Raw genomic sequence first — 21,100 nt, forward strand, 5'->3', positions numbered from 1 at the left:
AATGAATGGAATTTTTTCATTTGTTACATCGATCCTTTCGTTGACATCACTATGATTTAATTCCTTTTCAATGGCACATTGTTCTCAAAATAATCGATTCAGATGTACATCGCAATTAATACGGCTATCTCAAAAATTGAAACGAATTGCGTATTAACATTTGAACATAATATTATCATTAAAACATTTCCCATACAAAATGGAATCTCACGTTGTTGTTTTCAACATCGAAAAGTCTCATTTAATTTTCCATATTTAATGACTTTTGCTTATTAGACATAATAAGTACGACATACCTCTGGTAAATCTAATATTCCCATATTTACAGTCGAAGTTGCTTTAATATTCCGAGTGCAAACAGCGTTCTTCGGAAACTGCCTTTTATTCCAGCATGACCGAATAATTCCCGGCAATGTAATTTAATGGAATTTAATTACTTGTGGTTCAGAAAGTATGAGGAGTTCTTTGCGGGAGGACAGCGGCTACACTCAGAAGTTTAAAACAAAAACATTTATAACGTAATTCGATGCGACGCAACGAATCGTGCTCCCAGCACTGCCGATTCGAATAAAAGTTATTTTAATCTCAAAGTAACAATTAATACAGAGACCACATGCAAGAATTTACAAAATTACAAAATAATATACAGAATGCAATATACTTCAAACGTGTGCCGCAGATGTATTATTCATACGAATCGATCGTACGATATGCATTAATCACTGATCCATTGCGTCACATTACTCGACTCACATACCAAAGAATCACATCCTTCCGATCCCGTAATGTTTGATCAGCAGAAATATTCCCGTTTATAATTGAAAAATACCGTTTCGCAGCGTTCGTAACACAATCTTCTCCGTTTAGTATTCTCGAAAACTGCCAAATCAGAGAGCGTGCAGTCCCCATTATCGGAAGAAATGCATTTCACTTGGACACGAGAGAAGTAAATTCCTATTGGAATCGATAAAGTAAAAATAGCAGTGGAGATGAGGCTGCCGCTGCCGGTATAAATCGTTGGTCCTCCGTTGCTCGGCTATTAAAACATTAAAACTTGAATGCTCGGGAGGAAAACCGGGAACGGCGCGAGATTGCAAATGAAAGACATTTATCTTGGAGGTATCTTTCAATCTTTCACGACTGTACGATAAGGAGGATCGCTCGTTTCGTTCCGCTTCAACCGAAGGGACGATATCGACTTTCTGCTGATCAGACATTTGTCCCGAGCTTCCCGAAGACGTTCGAATAACACTACTGGAGAATATGGACACAGCACTTAAAAAAGGTTACTACCCAAGATAAAAATTGAAGAGGAGAATCCTTTTGATTGCTTTCTGCCCGACTCCGTACAAAGTAATCTATTGAACGTTACGCGCCGGCTGTGCGCCGGCTCTTTGAAACTTTTTAATTAAACTTTTGGGACAATCGGATCGCGTTCCAAGTATTTCCAGAATATCCCCTTTATTTCTTTTGCGTTCTATTCAATTTCGAAATATTGTGGCAGGCAGTTGTTTGATTGATCGAATCTGAATGCTCTTGTGAACGGCGCCGAACGTTTCAGGTACTCGAACAGTTTGGATTAATGATTTTTCTTTTCCCGGGGGAACACCGTGAGCGAGAGAAATGCAAATTGTTCCTTGAATAATCGGTAGGAACGGCGCAAGTGAAACTTGTTGCGTTAAAATCGGCAGAGTGGAAAACTTATTGTATTTTTATCAGAAAATACAGCCATTTTCGCGTAAACGATGAATCGAATATCGTATATGAATATTAATCGCATTAAAGGTAATTAATCCAACGCGTCACTGATTTAAGTAAGTAAGATTTTTTATTTTCCTTCTTTCCATCTACACATTTACTTTTAGATCTACAATATTTACTTTTTAGAAGCAATAATACGTTCAACAGCACAGGATACAATTAAAACTGATTTAAATTGCGAATAAACATTACTTTAAACGTCACTTCCGTTTTTTCACAAATCCTTCCTCGATCACAAGATTTCCATACTTTCTGCTTTCTTTTCCTAAACTATCAACGTTTCTTAACGCTAAACATACCAGTACTCTATATAATTATCTATTCCTACTGTAACCGGTCGAATAATTGGTTACGAAACAAAGGTAAACAAGTTAGACGATAAATCTTTCTCAATGTAAATAAAAACAAAAGGAAGAGGAAACTTGAAAACCTGATTAATTGAGCAATATGAGAATTGATAACGTTAAATGTTAAAAACGGTTATTTAATCGAAATTTTAAAAACGGTTATTTAATCGGTTACGGTACGTTTGGTGTTGACAAGCATATCCTTGCACGATACACTGCCATTTTGCATAAAGTCCTTGCAGCAAATCGAGTACAAAAACAGTCCCTTGACCCACTGCTATCGATCAGAACTCCCACGTTTCTCGACCTACTGAATTCCCCGTGATCCGACACTTTCCATAATCGTTATACTCATGTTTATTTATCATGCAACCTCGCATATGATTAACGAACGTTCTAAACATTCCTACGACGACAGTCAAGAGCGGGGAGCCGAAAAATTCATATAATCGAAAGGATTCTCCATTTCAGGTCACGACTTGAACGACAGCCAACTCAATAAGAGAGAGCTTTCCACTCATCGGGCATGCAACCCTTCACCTACCTTTCACCTCGGAAATTGTCGCTGCGCCGGAATAGAACCGGGACCATTGTAACGGAGATCGGCCAGCGTAACTAATCATACCCTAAATTATGCAACAACCGCGGCAGTGCTACATTCGAATAACAAAGAACTGTACGCCACCCCTATACATTTGCACGTGCAACCCCTTACCTGCCTTACCTCTACGCAGACTTCGACAGTAAACTATTATAAGTCGGAAGTGGTCACTAAAGTATACAACGGAACATGCATTCAGCCACTGTGCAGCATAAGAGGGAGTGTGTTTGTGCGCCAGAGTGAGAGAGAATGAGAGAGGGGTGAAGAGGGGGAGGGGGTGCAGACTTCCTGTGAGATTGGAGATCAGAGACAATCTCGTGCACACTACACGTATTGTGGGGGTAGCTGTTACACGAACTCACACCAATAAAGTCGGTAAATCATTGTCCTAATAATACGTACATTCAACACCTTACACGATTAAACGGAAACTTCACCGCTGTCTCGGAACTAACGAGAAAGATCACACGAATAACTTATATCGTTGGTAGGCGTGGGCAAATAGTATGGGGAGATGTTTACTAGTGAAGTTATTTGTTTGCGTGTTGTACAGAGTATATGAAACAGTGTTATTGGTTATTCTGCTTCTTATTATTGGACGATTCATTTTATATTCGATTTAAATGTTAAATGGTGTTAGTATTCGATAAATATTTGTATACCACGTAGAATAATGTGATACACGTTGAATCAACATTGAAAAAATTATAATTAACTTCTCGTTACTCATGGATTCATTTTTTTATTGGCAATCTTGGGATTAAAGTATTTAAAATTTGTCATGTTTTCTTCCTCTGCTGTGATTATTGATAACCAACTAAGCATCGTTTCAAGTTTTATTTTCTCATGTCAGAGATTCGAAAACCGATTTACATTTTATTCTTTCGTATCGAATTTATAAGTAACAGTAAGATACAGAAGATAAGACAATCTTATATAAAAAGTCGACTTATTTGGGATTATTATCATCATTTCAATCCCAAAGAGAATCTTCTTGAAATCAAAGGAAATTAAAGCATCACGTGAAAGCTGACACGCGTGAATTCGATCGATTAATCGTGTCCGAAGATCACCGAAGATCGTGTTAATAGCCTCGTTCTAATTGAATCTTCACGAGAAAAGAAACTGCAACCGACGTATACACACAACTAACAACATCCTACGCAACGTGCAGGAGGTTAGCACCGCAATACTGGATTATTTAGCATACCGGTGCGACGTGCTCGCGAATGTGTCTCATAAAGCGAAAACTCCAATTGTCAGTCACTTTTCGGCAAGTAGAAGCACGTTTCGGTAATAGAGCAGCCCATGCAGACGCGAATGCCAAGCTGTCGGAAGTCAAAGTAATTCCGTGAAATAAAGAGAAACTGGTGCGCGAACGGAAGGCGGGCAAACGGGAAACGAAACGAAACGGAAAGAGCGGCGGCCTGGCGGAGGTGCGACGGAGGAGGGAGAGGCAACCAACGAGTCGAGATTAATGGAATAGAAAAAGAAAGGGTGTAGAGGACCAGACCAAAAGGAGGAAAGAAAGCGTACACAGAAAACAGAAAAGAAAAGAAAAGAATAGTAGTATAGCAACGGCGATGCGTTGTATTTCGTACTTACTGTTCGCGTTCCTCCAGCTCGACCACCCGATTACTGTCTGTGTTTTGTTTACCAAGTCCAAATTAAAAAGTAGAGCAGAAACGAATCAGTTTTTCTGTGTTAGTGAGAAACTACCGAAAACGAGACCCGGTGCCAGCTGCTGTGCCCCCGAGGACTACCGGCTCGAAAACCTCCTGAAGTCTTACGTTTAATTGGAGACGTTCTTTTCGAGTTTGAAGTTTACGACGGCGTGAATTTAATTAACGCCGGCTAACTTCCCGGAATATCGTGTTAAACTCTGGCGGGCCGGGTGTTTCGCGAGCCGCGTTTCTCGACGAACGATCACTTTCCTCGTTCTTCAGCGTTTCCCCCATTTTCTTTAGTTTTCTTCCGTTTCACGCATGCAAAATAGATTTACTGAACATTTTCATTTGGCCGACCGCGAGTTCCGGTGCGATGTTTGTCAACTTGCGCGAGCGTCCTTTAGGAATAGAACTTTGTGGATCGTGTTTTAGTAGTGATAAGATTCCAGTTGATAGCGGAGAAAAGATGGGCCTTTGATTTTTAATATTGTTCGTGTTCACTTAGAATTTAACACTAAAACTACCGAACAATTAGAGTGACTTATTTTCGGCTTTTTATAAAAATTGGAACAATGTCTTGAGATTCGAAGGGCCTCCTAATCGTATGTCTGCGTAAATATAGAAATTTAATTGAAAATCTTTCGCAAAAACATCTTCATAATTTAAATACTTATAAAATATTATAAAATTTCTGTAATGGGTTACCTTGATTCTTCCGGTAATTTTAGTGTTAAGTGGAATTCGTAAAATGAAAGCATGAAAATTGTTTGAAATGAGTATAAATATTTGATGGGCACAGATTCCGATCCAGCGAGTAATCGATAATGTATGTGCATATCGGTTTAAAAATGCAATGCACAATTTCATTTGAAGCGAAGTGGATTTTATTCATTAAACGTGAAATAATTAAGTAAGACGCGTGTTAGGGGAATAATTAAAACGAACAATAATTTTATGATAAAATTCGACGAGAATATTCTGTTATTAATCAACACTGATAAAGGGCGCGTGCAAAACTTTCGAACATCTCGTTAATATCGTTTGAACGCTTTAAATGGGGTGAAACGATATAATTCACTGCATTTGCAATTCTTCCCGTTCAAATTAAATGTTCATTAATGCGCGGCAGTAAAACTGTCTCAGTGATATAGTTAAAGTATTTAAATGAAAGCAATGGCCAGTTGAAATCCAATGAACGTTTCTTTAGTTTTAAATGCTATTTAAAATCAGTCGACTGATTGCACGATTGCATGGACGATTAAAATTAACTGGTTAATTAATATTTTAGTATACGGTATGAATTAATGACGATACTTCTTTACGGCGAAAGAAATTGTTGCTGATCGTTCTTCGCACGAAATGTCCAGGAGGTAATCGATAAAATTTTCGCGTTTCCTCGTTCGCACAGCAACACGCCACCGGTTCGCATATTTAATAATTTGTACATGTATATGTAGTTGTCTTTCGCATCCAAATAGGAAATTCGCATTGTCCATCTACTTTACACGATTACGTAACATAATAGACATGCTTTCTTTGTAAACTAGCATGAACGATAATAACAACGCAAAGTAATGTATGCGGGTGCATGGTTGATGCAAACCTGACTGCAGCCATCCAATTACGCTCTGAAGGTTCTGTCACGAAGCTGTTTTTTCTTTATTGAACAACCTCGAATCCGATGCATGAAAATCTTATCTGGCTACTCTAATTACTTTCACATCATTTTTGTTACATAAAGCGTAAACATTCTAAAGTATTAATAAAACTTATAAAAAAAACAAAAAGAAAAAGAAAAATTTTTTAATTTCTTTCGTTTCAATTATAAAAGATTGTTGAACAGATACTTGTTAATTTCGGAAAATAATATGAATTATATAGGGAATTTTATTTGCAATATAATGTAACAGTTAACGGCATTTATTAACAAATTTAATTCAACAGAAAATTAGGATTTCATGCTTGAAAAATGAGTATTAGGAATTCCGATATATTTAAAATATATTTTAATACGTCGATCGTTTTATTCTTACGAATACGAAATATTAAATTCGATGGCTACGGTCAGTCAAAATGATAGAAAATGTACTTTCAATGACGGACGATGATTCAATATCTTACACAATGTTTATCCTTTGTACTGTACTGAGTAGAGAACTTTTTAATAAATTTCTTCGTTTCTACGCGGAGCAATGCTACTCGAAAACGAACGATTTTATTATACAACGGAAGCTCGCTCGTTGGCTCTCATTTAAACGTTACTTTCAGACATTAGCAAGCTTACGCGTTTCACTTTGCTGTAATCAAGCAACATGCGATCTATTTAAATGACAATCACTCTTGAGAATTTACTATTGACAACCTACTGAAACGGCCTCGAAAAGAATTCGAATCGATAACAAATTTTACGACCTGGTTATCAATCTCGATATGTCCGTGTATATATTTGTCATGTCGCGAATTGTTATGTCGATAGTCATGTACGGTGTGCTTTTTATTTTGTGAATGGACAATGTCAAGAATGGTGCGAGTAAAGTGCATGAATGTCAATGAAACGAGATCTCGTGTCAAAAAGGGATGAGTATGACCTGTCATGGGGATTTTCTGCGATACATTGCAAGAACAATTATTATGGAATTCTCTGACTAATCTATTGAGATCAATTGAGTGTGATTTTCTTAAGATCGTTTTACGACAAGTTTGCATTACATGTTTTCAATTTCCGTGCGAAGATCTATTGAAGATATCACAATTAAAATATGCACATTCTTGTATAGTTACTAAAAATAATTAAATTAATAATTATAATTATAATAATAAGTAATAAATAATATTTCATGCGCATACCAAATTGCTTCTGTACCACAGAATTATATTTATTTAAGTTTAAATCTAATTTTGAATTAATATATATTTCAAATGAATAATCATTTCTGATAATTACTAGTGCTGTACGAATAAATATATCATCGTTAAAATTGTGCAAGTTTCATCATGAAGTAGAAGCGAAGTAAAATATGATTTAAATATCTGTTACATACATCCAATTAATCTGTTCATTCATTTCTTTAGTTTTAATGTTCATAATACGATTTTTAATGAGATCAACTTGTATCATTATACATGAAAAATTCAAATATATTATTGCTGCTTAATATATTTTAATGAAATAATCAGTCCTGATAAAATGTAATATTTTTCTTAGTGGTAATTAGCAAAGTTACGCAGGTATTTAGATATTTCTTTGAAAAGGAGATTCCTCGATGTGATAATTTAGGCTAATTGAGAGTAGCGACTGATTAATGAACAAGTGGATTGGAACGCGTTCGTACTGCGTAGATGACGCATCATTCGAATAAGTTCGAACGGTCTTCGAATGTGAAGAAGCTCGCGTGTGTTAAAGTTCGTACGCCTTGAGACGTTTGAACGTTTCGAAACAATCGAGCACCTCCGGCTCAATCAAATACGCTCGAACTCTTCGGTCTTCGAGACTTGGAAGCAAACTTGGAATCGACGTTCTCCTTATTCTGCAGTCTCGAGGATCGCTTGGCGACCAAAGATCGAGCAATAATGTAAATACCTTGTAACTTTTCTGTCAATAATAAGTCTATTATTAAATATATTGATATGTTTAAAATAAAGTTGTCGTTTTCTGATAATAATAAGCCTGTTATCAAATGCTTTATAGTTTTCCCGTTAATAATAAATTTGTCATTCAATTTATAGATATTTTTAAAATAACGTAATTGTTTTTAATAATAATAGGCCTGTTACCAAATGCTTTGTAACTTTTTTATTAATAGTAAGTTCTTTACGAACTTTATAGATATCTTTATAATAACGTAATTGATGACAATAAACCTGTTATCAAATGTTTCGAGGCTTTTCCATGAATAATAAGTTTGTATTGAATTTATAGATATATTTAAAATAACGTAATTATTTTGTGATAATAATGAAAGATAATTATTTTTTAAAACATGATGAACCCAAAGATGAATTGACAGTATCACTTTCAACGGTATGTAATTTGAGATTCGTTTCCAATAATTGAAATTACAATATCATTAAGAGAGTACTCTCATCATCGATTTTTTCTGTATTATAATTATTGTAATGCATACTTATCGTAGAACGTTATCTTTGAAGTTTATATTATCGAGATTATGCTCAATGTTCGTGAAATATTCATTTGTAATGATGGCACAATTTTAATTTGGACTTCTTCAAGATTTTCCGTTAATATTAGATTCTGAATAAGTAAGCATGCTTGTAACAGAAATTATTATAAAGCTGAGCGATGTATTCTGTTTACGCGAAATAGCTTTCAGTTTGATCAAAGAATTATTAAGGTTTAGTGACGGCATATATTAGGAAACTAAATGATTTTCTTTTCTCTTCTTCTTTGTTTAAATTACTTCGTTCGTTTGTATTAGTATGTAAATCTCGAAGAAAGTCCATTAGGTAAGCTATGTCATGCGAATCGTTGTAAATTGCAGATCACAGTGATAATTATAAAACATTTAAAAGAATCACTTACATTTCATCTGGCAACGCTTGCGTCTGCAGACGATGAAAATCACCACGCAGATGATAATTTTCACAAGTATAAGGACAACTGCAGATACGATGATGATCAGAAGGAGATTTCCTTCTAGCTGATGCCACCAAGGTATATGGCCTGGAATAAAGATCGAGTTGATAATATTAACCCCTTAGCGTACTATTTACTTTCATTACTAAGCTCGTGTAATATTTTACTATCGACAATTTGTAAGAAATACAATAAAATTTTCCATTCTACTTGAGATGGAAATTTCATTTGAAGATAATACATTAATAATAGCAAAATAGTTGTTTGCTTTGATCCGTGGGTAATGAACAACATTGATTCTTGTTAAATTAGTTTAGAAATCTTCATGACGAGTCTCACTCGTCATTGTACGGCAAGGGGTTAATAATAATTTTAAAATGCACAAAACATATTGAAACTTCGTCTTTCCTTCAATTTGTATAAACGTGTACATATTCAAAGCAAAGCATATTAGGCATATTTGAAACAAGAATTTCTCAAATTCAAAGCAATTTCAGCCTCAAAAGTATTATGTCTAAAATATCAAATATTAGTACAAAAGTTCAATTAATATTTGGAAAGCGTAGTAGTTATAACATGAATATTGATAAAATAAAAAATTCCGTGAACCTCATTTTACTGAAATTTCTATTCCTCGATTTTCCGTTCGTTGAAAGGTAATATCACAGGGTATTCTTTTTCATTCAAACTAAATACCAAATTTTTAAATAAATTGATCAATCGGGTGCTAAGCAACATTCCAATTGTTCGTATTCTTTCGTACATACTGTAACATATGAACAAAGTAAAATGCTACTGCTTTTCATTAAATAGTAGAAAAAGAAAGTGATCGATCCTTGAAAATTTCGTTACAAATATTTTCAAAATAACGATCCGGGGAAAAACTTACTTCGATGTCCGTGGTGAGCTAAGAAAGAATGAAGACATCAGAATGTTTCTTATCTTCTTAGGTGAATTATTTGCAACAGTATTCTTCTATTAAATATTACGGTTATACAGTAATTATGAATTCAATTACAATTTTGCAAATGCAAATTAATCGTTTTGATATATACATTTCCCTAAGCAATTTATTCATATTTTCTTTGTATACGTATTACGCGCGTTTTAAATCGTACTAAGAAAGCAGGTCATCCAATTAACAAACATGAATTTTCACCAAGCTTACTTCAGATGCAGACAATAAAGAGATCTTTGACAGATATTTTTTAATATGTAAAACAATAATACGTTGCACATGTATTTGATAATTTGAATCCTTTAACGTTTCGCGTTAATAAATCCTCGTGTAATGATATTCGAGTTATTAACAAAGTTCCGGTCTCAAAGGTTTTGTCGACAGTTCATTTTGTTCGATAATAATTCCATTTGAATTTAATATTCCTTAGATGGAAAAGTTAATTATTCTTAGACACCTCATTCCTTTCGTCACTTTGAATAAATTACGAATATTAATGTTCGCGTTTCGGGACTATTAAGTAAGTTATTATATGACCGTAATTTTTTTTATGATTCTAGGCCAAAGAGTTTCAAATGAGGAATAAAATATTTTCATTGAATTTTTCTGTTGAAAGTTTTGATGGAACCATTAGCAAAAGCCGAAAAGTAGAATATGTACAGAGATCAAGTAAATTGGTAAAACTTTCTCGGATATATTGATTAAAACAGCGAACGAACGGAAATTTATAAAAATGTATCATTCGTGAAATATTTTATAAGTTTCTGATCATTGTGTTTTTTTAATGACATTTTGAAAGTAACATATAAATAAATATTTGCTAGAAATAAGTAATTTAAAAGTTATTACATATCTCGTTCGACTAGTATCCGCGGAAGTAATGTTATAAATAAATATAAAACATATTATTTCTCTGTTTTCTTTTATATTAGTATATCCTATGATTCAGCAGGGAAAATATTGGGTTAATGCAAAAGTGTTGACATTCTTTTATTAAGAAATAGAAAGAAGGGTTCTGAACTGTTCACTGGCTACACCAAAACTAAGCAAAAGCGGAGAAAGAGGTGTCCTTTGTACACGTTATAACAGTTTGAAAACAGATGTTATTTGTTTCGAAGAAAAAAATTTGTTTGTTACGCACGCACAAAAGACGTAAAAACTTTTGGATCAAACCGATATTATTGTCGTTTTACATGTGAGAATATGTTTGGTAAGCGAATATATGCAAAAACGGTGTTTGGCGATATATGGGAATGTTGTTTTGTCAACTTTGATAAAATACTGGGGTACGTTCCACGTTTCTCGAAAGTGTACAGAAGAGACGAAATACAGGGAAACTTTTATAACAACATTTCCAGAAAACTTTGAGAAGTCTGTGCTTTCGGTTTTTGTGCTTTCGGTTCTCTTAATCTCACGGTTATAGATTCTCGAGCCCGGACGTGTGCACACGAATTATAGCTGCAGAATATAATACGAGAATTACGAGTGGAATGTAATATCAAGGGACGAAAAATGTCCATGACAGCGGAATGCATTTTGTGTAAAAATTCACATGCGGCTGGAATGGAATTTTCTTCATAATTAAACCGTAAGTTTTAAAACCTGGTTGGCACCATGGTTCATTTACGACACGGCGAAACGATTCATTCCTATTTAAATAAACGCTTTTGAATTAAATAGCAAAAGAGTGCTAAATGCAAGACCCAATATAAAGAGATAAATGATGAGATTTTTGCTCGCGTTGAAACTCTCTTAATGGTCTTTAAATATCGGTGGGGCAAAAAACAGTTAAGTAATTTCATTATTATTATTTCACTGTTATCCAATCACTTGTTGAATGAAATTTTTTATTAATGTACGTAGAAAAATCGATAAACGAAAATGTAAGGAACTTAACGGGATATTATAAAATAACATGTAATGAAAGAACTTGAATTTTTCGAAGTTTCTAATAACGATTTCTAATAACAATTTAAAACATATTTAATTCCTGATCGCATAGATGTATATATACAGTGTTCCGTTTTTATGCAATTTAGTAAATGCGATGAAATAATTAAAACAGTAGTTTTAGTATTAATGTTATTATATCGATATTCTGCATTACCCCGAAATAGAGAAAGAGGATCTTGCATTTTTATGTTTCTCATTTATTAATTAATGGACATACAGGCCAATGTTTTTTTTCAAAGTAAGTTTAGTTCATTTATTTTACTTCTCTTCTTAACGATCACGTTAATTTGATCGGTAATCCTTTACTATGTAATAACATTATTAAAAAAAGAATAATTATTTTTCAACTTACCTGGTACGTCCCGCTCACAAGGATTGGAGTAGCCGATGGTGTTGTTCGCGACACATACGTATGTTCGGAAATTGGTTACCGAAGTATCGAGTCGAATATAGCTCTTTCCATTTCGTATCTCGGCAACCTGTTCCAACGTGTCGTTGTCACTCTTCAAAGACCAAACGAAATCGGTCTCTTTCGGATTAGCTATCGCAGAGCACACTACATAATCCTTGCCGTCTATTCGTTCCTTTTCCACGTGACACTCTGGCTTAACTGTGAAGAGGAAAATTGCCGAATTTGATTTTTTTTTTATGTCAACTTGGAGACTCACGTTCTTCGAACATTTTCGATATTAAAATATTCGTTTTAAATATCGATTTATGTCGAATAAAAAGTTTGATGTTTATAACAAATTCTATCGAATCTGATGACTTTTTAACGTTGAATTTTTAACCCTTGAATCTTAAAAGTTAATCAATTCATATTGAATAATATAGAAAGATGCTCCGTGACAAAATCAACAAATTACGCGAGTACGTTACGAATAATACACCAGATGAAAATTGTATAGACATAAACTATACACATAATCAGAAGGGTATAATTTTCGTTTAATTACTTATTTGCAATTCAGGGATAATTAAACATAGTTCTATTGTTGATTTGTAATCATTAAGGGATATTTAAAGATCCTCGAGTTTTATGAATGGAAGTAAACATGCTCCCTCTGTATGCATCTACCAAATATGGTTACTGATATTATTAATTTTATACAGTACAATATTTCGATTTGTATTTCGATAATTAGAGTCGGTCGTTATATGTCATATGTTATCAAAATATTGATATTAATGAAATTTTAATAACTGAATTTATTACAAAATCAAAATTGCAAATTACTCATTCGTGATTTTCATCTTATATTAACATGTATTGTAGAATCACGATATATTTTACATTTTCTTCTATCTGTCACTGAATATCTTGACACTTTGATGGTTGCTGTCACGTAGATGTGAAGGCGTATAAAAATGCTTTCAGGTCATGGATTTGATGGTTACGTGTCAATACATATTATGTGCTTTCATCGAAAACTGCTACTTTTGCTGCCAACATATTTCAATTATCTGAATAAATATACGGTAATTATTTTAATTACACTAAAAACGATTCCATAAATTCTGCAGCTGCCAAAGCGTTAATGCTTAGACTACTAACGGAATAATGCGTCCCAGAGCGTACTTAAAAATTTCAATCGGGTAAATAACCCGCTCAAATTGCACTGTTGTTCGTCCCACAGGTAGTTTGGGGTCTATTTTACGAAACAAATCAAGTTATTTTATCTAAAAATGGAAATTATTCTATCGTTTGTGCGTTTTGTTGCAATTCACTCTTGATTATTTATTTTACCACGTTCAGTGTCCATGTATCATATAAAATTCCAATGCACACTTCTATTAAATATTAAATACACTCTTAAAGTGCATCGTAAATTTACTGGACATGTGAGAACGATGTTTAAGTAATTTGGCATGATATTATAACAAATTCTACTGATTTCTAATGGACGTGTATTGCATAATGAATCATTAGACCTGGACAGTGAAAGTATTAACATGCTGGCCGCCGGTGGTATCCGATAGTCGGAGCTTCCAAATCGCTCGAAAACAATTACAAAAAAATTCGTGACAAATCAAAATAATAGTTACTCGTGTAACTACATAATACTGTAACATAAAAGCCATGACACTGAATCATTAATAATTAATTTCAATACCATCTTCCTTCGTTACCAAAAAAATAAGTAATATTATACAAAACACTGAAGTTTCTCGTCGTGGTCAACGAGTTAACATAATTATCCCCCAAACTGAAAAAAAAGGGTTCAACAGCTTAACAATTGAATAAGATGTTTGGTTCGGAACGATTGTTCGCAAACGTTGGCCGAAGTTCGCCAATCTCGTCACGGAACATCTTATATTTATATGTCTTTTATATCACCGCTGGGGTCTGCAATGACCCGGCCATCGCCGTACAAGGGTTAACTACCATTGCGTAACCCAGTGCAGCGGTTAGTATCGGAACAACCCGCCTGGGTCAGCTAACCGTATCGCATAAAAGCGAAATTACCCGAAGTCTCTAAATGAAACCAGCAAGACGGCAAACATTTTCAGCCCGCCATTACATTTTATTTAAAAACGGCCGCTTTTTTCCGGTACAAAACACTTTATCCTGGGATTCTAAATCTTCCTCGATAATTCGCATGCCATGAAAAGCGTCTCTCGTTTCGGTCGGCAAACGGTTTCGTTACTTACACTGAACGTTCATGATCATGGAAATGTTACGGTTTCCATGGCGGTTCGACGCTTCGCAGTAGTAAGTTCCGTTGCTGCGTCTCGGCACAGCGACTTTCAAGTCGAGGTCCCGGCCCTCCATGATGGTGTCCGTCGAGCCTTCACGGAACCACCGGAACGTAGGCTCCGGCCGCGAACTCGCGTTGCAGCTCACTCTTTCCGGTATCGTGTCGACCGTGACATTTACTATTTTCTTCGAGATCGTCATATTTTCCGGGGGGACTGGGGAGAATGAAATACGACCTTTTAAAACGGTTGTCTCCGTTGGTAGAATGCTCGAGCGAGATGATACGCGAGCTGGTTAAAAGTTGTCGATCGACGAATCATGGAACCAGTCACTTGTTTAAAGTAACATTTAACTATCATTTTAAATTTAATTATATCTATTATTGTTCCAACCTTTATAATATTAAGTTCACATAAACTCGAAAGTTGAGACTATTTAAAATTAAGATAAGAAAAGTTAAGAGTCATTTAAAAATGTCCTTTTGTTCAAAATAACCCTTTAGAGTTGAATGCTGCAATAATGGCGACTTCAAGCTTTGACAAAGCTACAAAATAGTTGCAAGTGAATACTTCAATTATTCAAATAACAAGAGATTGACGTACGATTCAATGTTTTACAATATTTAATATCTTTTATGTATAATTCAGTCTATTATGTGAAGAATTTTAATTTAACAAATCCCTCGCAAAAGATCGATCGAGAACAAAGTCTGCCACGTAAGAACTACAGCTAACGTGCCAAAGAAAGAAAAACAAGATTAAGATCACGTACATTCCACGTGGAAATGAGTGCTGCTGTTCACTCCGGGCCCGATGTTGTTACTGCTGCTCTGACAGGTGAATTTCACGTTATCCTCGAGCCGGTCGAGTTGACCGCTTGGCCAGGCAGTCAGGTTCCAAACGAGGGTCGACTGGATGCTTTCGAAGTCGTTTGTTCGCGGATCGGGCTGATGATAGACGTTGGAGACGTAGTAGCGGTTCGTTTTCGAGAAATCCATCGGTATGTCGTCCCTCAGCCAGGAGATATTGCAAACCGGCGCGCACTCTACCCAGCACATGATGCTAACGTTCGGCGAATTGTACACGAACCCGTGATAAGTGTGTAGCTTCTTGATAAAGGCGGGCGCCGCTATTGACAATCAAAGAACAAGTTTAACCGTGTTTTCGAGCGATCTCCCGGTGACATTGTCGCGGCTGGCCAGAGATAAGGGGTGACGCGATCGTTCCCGTCGATGTCGGAATACCAGCGATTTTCTGACCCAGAATGTACTATCGCGACTGTCACGCGTTAGTTTCCACGCTGTTGTTGGAAACTCTCCCGGTATCGATGTTTGGTGCATCTTTCATGGAAGCCGGTGAGTTCGCGAAACAATGTAAGAAGCGGGGCAAACGTATCGTTCGATTATTTGCCAGCGGAATTTAATCAATGCCGTTTTCCCGCTATTCGATATTTCAACTTTCTGACGGGAGCTCGTGAGATCGAGGAAAGTTCTTTTTTTTAACGAGTGTTCGATGGGCTCGAAATCTGACTTCAGATTTGAAAGTTCGGTTGCAACTTTGGTGATGTTTGAACGCTGTGGAAGAAATCGGTGTTGTTCAAATGAAAGTTTATTTTGAATTACCTAATTTATTTCGTGATTTTAATGAAGATTTCAATTTGTTCGTAAACATATTACGCTGATATTGCCACTGAACGAAATGCACATCGAATAAAGTTGGATATTATGGAAATGTTGTTATGCGAAATGCAAAAACAACTGCGATGCAGTAAACGTTTCAGGGCATGTAAACAAATTGCATAAAAACGGAAATCGTGTTTATGGAAATTTCAAGATACGAATCATTAATTGTAGATACAGCACGAACGCCATAATGTTATAGTTTCGTTGGAACGTTTTATGTGTGTTATTCGTAATAAGCAGTTGTTTATTAGTCGCAAAACAAGCGTCGTATCGCATTAAAATTGCATTGTTGCTTTGAAATATCTACACGAGAAACTCAAATTACACGTACCTACTAAATGCGCGAGAATATCTTAACCAAACTTAAATCATTAGAACTGTTAATTTCAGGAAACTGCTACCACCTGAATGTTTAGAGTTAAAAACCTCTTCGAATTTCAATATTCGGATATCAATTAACACTAGATTTACGGACATTTACTGTACAGTTTGTTCATTTAGATTTTGGAAATTAGAGGTTTAAAAGTAGACAATTCGGATACATATTTGCGTATCAGCATCAATCCAAATCAACTCAACCATTTACCAAATATTGTTCATAAAGATCAATATGAGCCAAATTGGTTCGTTCGATAAATCCAGCATTAAAAGACAAGAATACACATAACAAAATACTTAAAAGCACCCAATTATCAAACGACGTACACATATTTATACAGTCCACCGCGGAATCGCATTCGAGACGCAAAAAAGAGAATGGAACAAAAGAATGATCAATACAACTGCGTTCACGGTATCATATGCATCTCAGAATCCAGTACTTCTCATTCGATAAACGGAGAAAGGGAAACAGAGAGAAAAAAAAACAGAAAATGTCCGCTTCGATTCCAATAAATCACGAGAAGATAAAGGCAGAGAAATGGGTCACGGCTTTTTTCCACGCAGCTATTACAATGCCATTTCTCCGACTTCTATACGACTTAATGTCACGCGCAAGACGTATGAGAGATTTATTCGCGCACAGGGGGAATTAGAAACTTTTACAAACTAACTTTACAACTCACCAGATACGTCGATAAACGTGGTGGCCGGGTCCCCGTCGCCGGCCTCATTGTAAGCGAGACAAGTAAAGTTCGCTTCAGTTTCCAAATTAACCGAGTCGATGGTGAGGGTAGTCCCATTCACATCTGGAAGCCTGTGAAGGCCTCGTAACCATTTAAACCCAACTACCTTCGGCCGTCCCGGGTCCAGGACGAAGCATGTGATGGTCAATGGCCTCTTCTTTATTACCTGCTGAGGTTCGTACGAGATCGAAGCCGGGCCAGGTTTGTCTGCCGTTCCCAACGATACGAAAGTCATGTACTCGTTTGTTACTATTCCGCCCTAGAGTGCTGCGCACTTTTAAAAGTCATTTTAACACGTCCACCGTCCGTAGTTGTACTACCATCGTGTAACTTTGCGCTTTGGCGATCCCATCGCCGTCTAATTTCCATTCCCCGCAGACCCGGCGGCACTGCACACCGCTAAACAGCCCTTCAACCCTTCCGGGAAGAAGGGCAGCGACGAGCGAGCGAGACGGAATGAAAACAACCGAGTTCTTGTGTAGGACTTTATGCCCTGAATTATGGAATTTTCTGCTTTCGTTGGTGTTAATGGGAAATGGGAAGTGAAACAGTGAGGGACACATTATCGTTGCATCTATGGAGTGTTCTCGTTACTAAAAGTTTCGGTTAATAATGCAATTTGTGACAGTGAAATTCGAGACAAATTAAACTGATGTAGTGAATGGTGTATGTGGTATATTATAATATTGTATGGTTTGTACTGGTATGGTCATTATGCTTCGAAAATACGAAAATTATTTATTGTATGAGTTTGAAAATAAAGAACTGTTGAGGAATGAAAGGGAACTCGTATGACGAGTTAATTTTATAAGTAGTACTGTAGTTGCTTTAATAACTCGACATTTTAACGATGAAAACTCTTTTAGACTCTTGGGTAAAACGAAAATGTGAATTACACTGGTCGACTTCTGAGTTCTACAAATGTTTCTTATGATTGTTAGCGCGATGCAGTGTTATGTTAAATTGAACGAAACGAAATTTATAGAATATTCAAATATAATTTGACTCACAGTAAAGTTTCGATTAAAATGATAATTGAAACACTGCTTCAGGGAATAAAAGGTTACGAAAGTTCTCATATGTGGATCACAGGACTGTGAACGTGTTAACGTACTATTTTAGACAAATAAATATCCTTCATCGAAACCTTCTTTTCTCTTCAAGACGTAATAAACTATTCCACCATAATTATAAAACATTCAAAATTGAAATCATGTTAAAAACGATTAAATGAGAGTTACCGTATAGAATATGAGAGTCAAACGTTACGGAGATATACAAAGAACATCTAAATACTCAACAGAATTCATGGAAAGGGACAAAACGATCTCCATCACGATAAAAGAACAAAGTTCAAGTAAAAAGTCCGGAGTCCACTCTGCTGGAACGCGGAAAACAATTAACGGTCGCAACGATAAAGAAAAAAGAGATCGCCGACGCAACTAGGACACAAAAAGTTCCTGTTCGCGAATCTATGCAGTGGCAAAATAATTTAGATCAACGAACTGCGAAGTCACCGACATGTTGAAGTAGAAAAAAAAACGAGAAGAAGATTGGATCAAAGGATTAAAAATTAAAAGAGCTTACAATGGACTATGACAGGCGCACTCGGTGAAAGTGGTCCCCAGCCAGCGTCGTTTCTGCCCTCGCAAGAGTAGTTCCCGTGAAAGGAACGACCTACTGCTTCCAGCAGCAGCTTGCTCGGATCAATATCGCAGAAAATTAAAGATTCCTCAGTGGTTGTGGTGGTCGCGGTGCTATTCCTCGTGCAATCCGGAAGTTCTTTCAGCAGGTCTCCGTCCAAGTACCATCGGACAGAGGTCAGGCTTGCTGGATTTCCAGAAACAACTTCGCAGGTCAAAGAGACGTTCAAACGGTCCGCCTCGTTCACGGGCGTCTCTGGATCCATTATCACTTCGACCACGGGTTTATCTACGAGCAAATAGACAAGCAAAGCATAAAGTAATAGTGCTCCACGAATTTCAATAGAAAGTCAAATAACAAGCGATATTAACGCTAAGTTTAGGGAAAGTGACAATTTGACGCATATTGAATTTCATAAACAGTGTTTGGTAAATATGCTGTTAGATGAATATATATCCTAATACCCTAGTTTTAAACTTTTAATTTGAGAATATAAACGAATATCAAGTTTTCTAGAAATAACAGGATAAACTGTACAAGTGCTCTTAAACCTTGAAATAATTATTATTTGGCCATATTAAATTATTATTAAGATTATATTAAACTTTAAGCCTAGTGTGTTAAGGAATACAGTTATTATTTGCTGTTTCCTTAGTGATACGGTAATATTATTTATATTCAACTGAAAATAAAAGAGCCGGTTCTTTATGATAGAAATAGATATTGAATTTGCCAAACAAAATGGGTTTCTCATGAATAAATAACGATTTATATATAATAGATAGGTATATCAGTGATTTAATCGTTCTCATCTGAGGTAATCTATAATTAAACACCACTATATTGAAGGTATCACACTCTCCAATACACAGATCAGATTTTTGCTGTTTTGGATGTTTAAAAATCTATCGCGAAAAATTAAACACTCCAACTATATCCTCTGTCAGTCACTTACAGCTGCAATTCGATTCACAAAATCCATCAAAGGTAAACGTTAACCTGTTATCCTAAGAAAAAGTCAATCATCCCGACGGAACGCATAATTGCGCGGTGCTCGTTCCGCCGTTCCTCGGGTAGACGCGTCTCATTAAAATGGATCTAATCAATTTAAGAGAGGAAATATTTCCTCCTCCTCCCGCGTCCCTCTCCCCGTTACTCGGTCGTCGAACGACGAACTGTTTTAAAAGTCTCATGGCTCATGCATTTTTTACGAGACCCGGCCGAAGCATAAAGATTTATGTTCGCGGTAAAACTATTCAAAGTAAAACATGCACGTATCCCGGAGGCCGGTTGTTCGACGCGCGAAAACGAGGAGTCTTATTTACACTGCACGGGATCAAAGATAAACGGCCAGGACAAGGGACCCGAGATTTAGGGACCAGCCGGGAACCACCTAGACAGAAAACTCAGAGGAATCCAATCAGCAGATTGGCTGGAACATTTTTTATCCGCGGGGTAATCAAGATTTCAGCAAGTTCAAAACAAAAGAATCTGAAGACCGTCCGCGGAGTTTGCCCTGCACAGCGAACGGAGCAAGGAAAAACAACCGGGCAAGGGGGAAGAAGCTAGCAGGCGGGCCGGCGAACTAATTTTCTACATTCGAATTCTCGGTTCGCTTCGCGGACTGTTTGTATAAAATACAACGCTCGAGAGTGTTATTAAGACTGCAATTAGAATTTCATTGTGCTGTGATCCTGTTTACGGCTAGGCGACGTTTACTTTTGATGGAGAATTGTTCATGCAATGGGGAGCTCGTTCAATCTGTGCCGCGATACATTAATGTGTCGGTGCGTCGCGCGGCGTGGGATGAAATCGCTCGTTTTCCACGGGACAACGGCAGATATCGATTTCGTTTCCTTTAGCCTGTTAACTGTGGAATTTAGTTTGAAGAATCTCTCGTTTTGCGCGTGATAAAATGATGGAATGAAGTGTGTACTCGTCAAACGCGGAACGAATGCAGCTAGGGTATACTTTAATAAAAAACCAAAGCAAAAGAAAGAATTGCATGTTTATCTGGAAAAATAAAGAATTCATGGTTGAAAGAATTAGTATCATTTGAAGCTTGAAGATGA

General features: G+C 36.2%; 1 protein-coding gene across 3 annotated transcripts in view; it reads right to left on the minus strand.

The window, feature by feature from the left end:
* nrm (neuromusculin) overlaps nt 1-21,100 on the minus strand; it is a 414,776-nt gene that overhangs the window by 30,580 nt on the left and 363,096 nt on the right. For 2 of the 3 annotated variants that reach the window (XM_076366474.1, XM_076366475.1), the window contains exons 10-16: nt 18,972-19,316; nt 17,325-17,591; nt 15,351-15,707; nt 14,534-14,794; nt 12,234-12,491; nt 9,860-9,877; nt 8,917-9,057 (exon numbers count right to left, since the gene is read on the minus strand). In XM_076366474.1, coding sequence (XP_076222589.1) covers nt 8,917-9,057; nt 9,860-9,877; nt 12,234-12,491; nt 14,534-14,794; nt 15,351-15,707; nt 17,325-17,591; nt 18,972-19,316 — 1,647 coding nt within the window. Of the gene's footprint in view, nt 1-4,314; nt 4,352-8,916; nt 9,058-9,859; nt 9,878-12,233; nt 12,492-14,533; nt 14,795-15,350; nt 15,708-17,324; nt 17,592-18,971; nt 19,317-21,100 lie in introns of all 3 variants that reach the window. The other variant, XM_031972985.2, reaches the window with a different exon arrangement.

This window comes from Nomia melanderi, chromosome 4, assembly GCF_051020985.1.
Source record: "Nomia melanderi isolate GNS246 chromosome 4, iyNomMela1, whole genome shotgun sequence".
NCBI lineage: Eukaryota > Metazoa > Arthropoda > Insecta > Hymenoptera > Halictidae > Nomia > Nomia melanderi.